Here is a 7197-nt window from a genome sequence, read left to right on the forward strand (position 1 = left end):
CAACTGACATTTGAAACCCAATTTTGTCTTCAAGAGCTTTTTTATAATTGTATTAACTTTAGTTCTTTGTCATTTCTTTTACATAGATGAATGAGAAAACAAACCAAGATCAGACACAATGGCAACAGAGCAACATTGAAGGGAAGGAGTTTCTCAGTAACGTGGGTTTGAACAGTGTGTTCAATCCAAGCACCACTGTGTCTTCTGTGACTTCTAGCATCGGTGACAACAAAGCTCCTGTCATTGAATCTGATCCAGAAACACTTTATACCAATGCATGGACCGACCTAGCTAATGCCTCTGTGTCACCTACCCCATCACAACAAGCCTCTGTCAAACAGCGTGGACCTGAGAAGCGTGCGACTGTCATCATGAAAACATCGGATTTAACTGGAGGCAAGAAATGCTGAGCCCATGGGTAGATTTCTTCTGGTAAAGTCTACTGGGCCGAAGGCACACTGTAATAAAGCGACTTTGCAGACCATAATTTGACTATTTGTATGTAATAGAAAGTGTGCTGCAGCACTGGATATCATTTGGTTCTTTATCTGAACTGCCACCTCCAGATCATCAATTTTTAACTCAGGACAACATTTTTATGATGACCATTGGTTTTCCTGTTGCACTTGTTTGTTTATCGAAAAACAACGTTGCTGAGCTTTGTCTCATCAAGGACTCAGAAAGAGAATTCAGAAAGGACCAATGCAACTTTCAGCGCCTTCCAAACCTTGCTACAGCAGAGAAATTGTGAACTGCATAGCAAAACGTAAATATTTTTTATATTCTTTTAATGTGAATATGTATATAGTACAGGGAAGGAAAGTCACTGCCTGCTTTTGCACCTTAAATCTAGTGTGGCACTTAATGCTGTTATCTTCCTGGACTGGCAAATACAAATATAAGTATCTAGAACTTAATTTTTATGGTTCAGTCTGTGGCCAGGTATAAGAACTGCTTTCACTTTGCCTCCTTTGCCCAAGTTCGGAATGACAATAGGATTGATCCTGAATGATGTGCAAAAAAAGAATGTCTTAGTCGAAGGATGAGCTTTAATCTTTTTCTAAAGCAAGCTTTTTTTTATAAAGGGATTATTTTATTCAGGGTAATTAATTCTAATGTGAGTATAAATCGTTATCTTTTTTACGAAAATAAATATTTTTTTGGGTTCCATTCCTTGTTTATTAGCCTACATACCTGTGGTAAATTGTTAATTTTTTAACAGAAATGTGTAGCAGTTAAAAACCACCCAATAAATATGCTACCTGCTACATCACTGAGTAGAAATAGTGAGTTTGTCATCAAAATTCGATATAAATCATGTGCAAAGTTATCAGCAAAACATTTATTGGGATTTTTTTAACAACTTCCTTTGTATAGAGCAGGCTTCAGGGCATTAATAATGAATTATTGAATCTAAGATACATTGGATTGAAGAATATTGCTATTGACAATCGTATTTCACTTGTGCTGTTTCATCTCTTGTTGTAAAGCCAGGTAAAGTTACACAGAATTTCATAATTATCCCCCTCCATTTGCTGTAGGAACAAGAAATTTATGATCATCTTTTATATAGTGAAATTATGTCTGTTACACCCTGTCAGCAATGTTTATTTTTAAAATGACATTAAGCAAGTGATTCATTAATAGGGCTGTTATGCAGCAGGTTTTTGCATCAATCTGATGTACAAATAGTGCTGCATCAATGCAAAATCTAGCTCCAGTATTCCATCAGCAATGTCAGATGATTGTGATTTAACGTAGGTGCGAAGGTTGTCTCACACCACTTAGACCAGATGCAGAGCCATCACAAAGCAACTTCTTCAATGTTCATGTTATATTCTAACATGTTCATTATAAGTCTCCAGGTGCATACTTGTGATGTCAATACGAAGCCAACAAGACAGCTTTCAGAACATTAAGCCCGAAATTCTACCTTGTTCTTGCCTGTGAAACCATTGTGTTTTAAAAAAATCCAGAAAATTCCGAGTAATGGGAAATTTTAAGAGAAAATTGTGTTGGAATTTTGGGCCTTTTATCTGCATAAGTTTGCACAGACTGAGTGCTGATTTGCACCGAAACATGGTGATACAGAGCCAGCAGATAACTTAATGTTATTGACATGCAAGATAACTGGCATAAGCAACTGCAGTAAATTACTACTCATTTTTACTTTTGATGATTGCTGTGCAGTGAGATTGCTTTGTTTTGTTTATGTTTTTGCATTCACGTTTTATACTATAATATATCTTGCGTGTTGATCACTGGAAAGGAAGCATGTTAGGGTCTAAAATGCAATCCTCATAAACCAGATTTATTGTATGAATTGCTATTTCAGGTTTGCGAATATTGGATTGATTGGGTGGTTTGAAAATGCTGAAGCGTGAATTCCAAGTTGGCTTGCTCATTGGCAATTTCCTACACTTTCTAGAAACGGGATTGCAATTCTCTGTTTGCAGGTCCAACAATAAGAAATTCGCAAACCAGAAGTGGCAATTAAAACAAGAAATCCAGTTTGTAAATATTGCATTTTAAAACCACATTCCTTATCGCACAATCATAATTTTATTTTCCTACCAGTTTGTCATCTGCTATATTCACACTCCAGTACCTCACTCAAATACCCACTTACATACAACCTGGGCAGTGAATGTTGGCAGGTTCTTGAAATACTCAAGTATGAGCCTTATCCTGTCCTCACTGACATCCACAAATATACACCTAAAGACAGGAGGTTTTGAAAGCCAAACTTGGACTCCTGGCTGAGGTGATTCAAATCTGCAACTTTCTCGTTGAAGATTGCCCAGTGCTCACTAGCCAGTGCCTTTACTCACCAAGCCATAGACAGAGGCTCCAGATGTTTGTTTGCTTATCAGTGACCCTTGGCCACTCTGTGTCTCAGCTGTTGGTTGCATGTTAACTGAGAACAGAGATGAGATCCTGTGTACACTGATGTGACATGAAACCTGGTTCAAGTGAGATTGTGAACGGAGACATGGATGGTCTAAAGTTCCAATTCAAGGCATCACTGGATCAAAGCCTCTTCATGTCCTATTACTCAGTGAACACTGGCCTGCTTTCACATCACTTTTCCCACTCAATCTGCCCAAAGATTGGTAGGTGAACTTTCAGCCATTCTGTTTCTGCTCTCTGGATTCCCTTCGACCACCCCCACCCACACCACTTTTAAAGCCTGCCTTAATATTTACCTCTTTGATTATGCCTTAAGATTTACGACTGTGCTTTCTCTCAACTTCCCCTCCCTTCCTCCATACCCCTCTGGCTTGGGTTCCCAGCCAGCATTGTAACGCACTTTGAGACATCCTCCCGACATGAAAGGCGCTATATAAATGTAAATTGTATTGTATTGCAGAGCTGTGCATAGAACTCTGTTCTCTTATTGTCTCTAAATAGCTACTTCAAAAGCACAAAACACAATAGCATGGAGTGACTGAGCTTGCTATCTTAGAATGTATGACAATGATCATTAATCATGGAATCCATTTCATTCCAGTCAGTCAGTTACATTATTGGGCTGTGAAGTTTTCACCGATAACATTTGACCGAGTATATACAAAGTATAAAAGGCAAACTACTGCAGATGCTGGAAATCTGAAATATAAACCGAAGTCGCTGGGAACACTCAGCAGGTCAGGCAGCATCTATGGAGAGAGGAAAGTGAGTTAATGTTTCAGGTCGATGACCTTTCGTCAGAACAGTTCTGAAACGGTAACTCATTTCCCTCTCTCCAAAGATGCTTCCTGATCTGCTGAGTGTTCCCAGCGACTTCTGTTTTTATAGACAAAGAATGTTACACAGTCAATATCACATCTCTCTTTTGCCCCATTACATGCAGTAAAACAAATTAAAAAGAGTTCTACAATCCATCACGTCTCAGGAGGAAGCGTGACGATAGGAGTGAGTCTGGATGGGAGATGGAATATAAAGTCAGCAAAGCTCAAAGTTACACTTGTGCATATGCTGGGGTGAAAATTGTTGAATGTGATATGTTAATTGACAGCCTTGGTACTAACTAACACATCCGTGAGAAAAACAACCAGTCAACATGTTAATTATTGGCCCACAAGTGTAATAGAGATCCAATACACCACCACCACCCCTTCACTCCCAACATCCCCTGACACGGTTCACAATGGTTTTGTCCCGAAGCCTCCCACACTATCCGTTGAATGTTTGTCTGGCTTGTAGCATTCAGCTACCGATTAGTGCGGTACTGGCTCAACTAAACCAGACAATCAGAGTTATGCTCTTATCAGTTATCTGCTGACCTACAGTTTGACACTGTGATCCCAAAGGCCAGTGCAGTTGGCTCCTGTGCACATCCATTGTGAACAGTGCTGGGAGGGTGTGGGTGTGTTTGAGGAATTTCAACTCCAACACACGCATAATTCAGTTGATTAATATATCAACCAGTCTTTGTTTTTAGATACAGTATTTAGCTCCGTCCTCTGTAAATGTGCCTTGCCATAAAAATTTAAAGAATGGCATTATGATTATTATGAATAATAATAATTATTATTAAATAATAACCATCCTTGCATTTCATACAGCACTTATCAAAATGTCTCAAAGGGCTTGACAATAATTGTCGAACAGTAGTGATTGTGTTTTTGTAGTGATGTACTGTATATACAGACCTGTTGCAAGGCCTGCAGGTCACTTCCTCATGAGCAGATTCTGGCATTGTTTTGTTTTCATGACTTTCCAAGTGGTTTTGCATCAGTAAAATATTGAACAGTGTATTTTTTTCACCTCAAGCAGATGCTGGAGAGCCTTGAATGCATTGCATTCCTGCAAATGTGTAACTGTAGATAACCATCTATAAATTCTGTTTTCAACATTAAGAAATAAAAAAACAATCGATGGTTCTGAAAATCTGTCTAACATGTAACAAGGTTTTATTCTTATGACCTGAAATTGTTATATCAAATTAAATGTTGATGATGATTTTAACATTTCATAGTACTGTTGCATAAAACCTTTACCAATAAAAATGTCTTTCAAGATAAGTGCCGAGCATTTTGTGTTGAGGCATTATATGACATGAAATACTATAAATGTGGTAGTAAGTCTTAAATATTTTGTCCTGCAGAAAAGATAGATGTGCAGAAAGGATACTTTCACTTTAGATTAGCACTGTGCAATCAGTTTGGACAGCAGTACACCCTAATTATACTATGGGTTGCAATTTGACACTCTGACAAGCTTTACACAGTAAGTTGGTAGCACTGAATTCCACTGCTAACTTCGTACTGTTCTGTACTTAGTAAAAGGAAAGGGCCTTAATATGCAGGTGGTGTGAATCCCAAACTGCAAGAGATCATCTCCTTAAAGTGGTCAGGCGACAGTTGGATCAGTAACAACAACAACAACTTGCATTTATATAACGCCCCTCATGCAGGGTAGCATCCAAGAGCGCTTGATAGTGGCGGAGCACAATGCTCAGACGGGGGCAGAGAGCAATCTCAAACCACATATACCTGCAGTCATACAGTTACTGCATCAGTGCAACTTTACATTTAATATTATAGTGCTGCATAGACAGAACACTAAAGGAGACCAGCCTCACTGAAGAGTGGTTTGCCTTCTTCAGTCATCCAGAAGTGTTTTTTCATCTTTAGATGAAATACATTCATTGAAAGGAAATCATAGGATTTTAAATAGCAAAGTATCAGAGTAATAAACTTTAAAATATTAAAATAATTAATTCCAAATGTATACATAAAAATGGAAATTCCGCTCTTCTGATTGTGGTGTATTATGATTTGCAGCAGAGTGGAATTTCCATTTTGCCTTTCGACCCATCGTGCTGTGCCTGAAAGAGCTATCCAACTCATCCCACTTTCCTGCTCTTACCCCATAGCCCTGCAGACGTTTCTATGATATAAGATTCTAAATTTTGATATGATATAAAATTCTAAAATTCAGTTTTAAAGTGGAACCTGTTTTTTTAAAAGCCCACGTATTTTGTGGAGAAATTGTTATTTTGCCTTGGGATGTCCTCCTGCCATGAAAGGCGCTATACAAATGTAATTTTTGTTGTTATTTAATATGATACACAATTGTATATTCATACATTGGAAGCTATTTATCTATGAGCACACGTCAGATTTTACACATAATCCTTATAATAATTCTAGTGCCATGGGATCTTTATTGTCTATCTAACCAGGCAGACAGCACCTCAGTTTGACATCTCATCCAAAGAACAGCACCTCCAACAATGCAGCAACTTCATTGCAGTTTCAGCCTAGACTCTGTGTGTTCAAATACCCCGATGTGGAGTTTCAACCTATAACCTTCTAGCTCAGGAAAGAGTGCTACCAACTGAGCTTGGCCAACACCACATAGAATGATATGTGACTTATAATGAATGCATCTCTTTTTTTTTTCCTTGTTCCCCACAACGTTTCTCTTCTCCAGAAGATGCTGACTCATATGTTCCAAGGGCATCTCTTGCTGTCTGCAAATTGCCTGCTGCATTCACCCACAAACACGCACAGTCACTCCACTTTACGATATATCTGAAGAGTTTTAGAATGTCCTCCGGTGTGAAAGGCGCTGTACCAAATGTAACAATTCCACTCCTTATATGTACATGAATCCTAACAGGTGACAAGGCAGGTGGACAAAGCTGCCAAAAAAACTAATGGAATCTTAGATTTTATAAATAGGTATATAGTCCTCTCTATCGCTGTAATCTCCCAAACCCCTAGCAAGCTGTCCACTCCCTCCGTTCAGTGGGCTCCGGCCTGCTTCACATCCCCCACCTTAACCGCCCCACCAATGGCGGGCAGGCTTTCAGCTGCTCTGCCCCCACCCTCTAGAACTCCATCCCACAGTCCCTCCGCTTCGCCCCTCCTTTGTCCCCTTCAAGACCTGTCTCAAGACCCTCCTCTTCGACTGTGCCTTCGGTCACTCTCCTACTCCTACCCTCCCCACCTTCCACCGCTCCTGAACCCAACCACCAACTCGGGTGCGGATGCCTGACTGTCCAGCTATAGAAATGTAATTTGTTGTTGTATATAAATCATTAGTTAGACCACACTGAGTATATTTTGTCCAGTAGTGTTCACCCCACTTCAGGAAAGATGTCAAAACGATAGTGGGGGTGCAGACGTTTACTAGGATGATACTGGAGATGAGCGAAGACTGGAAGACTAGGACTTTTTTTGCTGG

The 7197-nt window shown here is 39.4% G+C and overlaps 1 protein-coding gene across 3 annotated transcripts in view; it reads left to right on the top strand.

Annotated features, from left to right (window-relative positions):
• LOC103187404 (interferon regulatory factor 2) overlaps nt 1-1987 on the top strand; it is a 38960-nt gene extending 36973 nt beyond the window's left edge. For 2 of the 3 annotated variants that reach the window (XM_007906885.2, XM_007906886.2), the window contains exon 9: nt 87-1987. In XM_007906885.2, the coding sequence (XP_007905076.1) occupies nt 87-410 (324 nt within the window). In that variant the 3' untranslated portion in view covers nt 411-1987. The remainder of the gene's footprint in view (nt 1-86) is intronic. The other variant, XM_007906887.1, reaches the window with a different exon arrangement.
• Nucleotides 1988-7197: the final 5210 nt, after the last annotated feature.

Source organism: Callorhinchus milii, unplaced genomic scaffold (assembly GCF_018977255.1).
Source record: "Callorhinchus milii isolate IMCB2004 unplaced genomic scaffold, IMCB_Cmil_1.0 Scaffold1, whole genome shotgun sequence".
NCBI lineage: Eukaryota > Metazoa > Chordata > Chondrichthyes > Chimaeriformes > Callorhinchidae > Callorhinchus > Callorhinchus milii.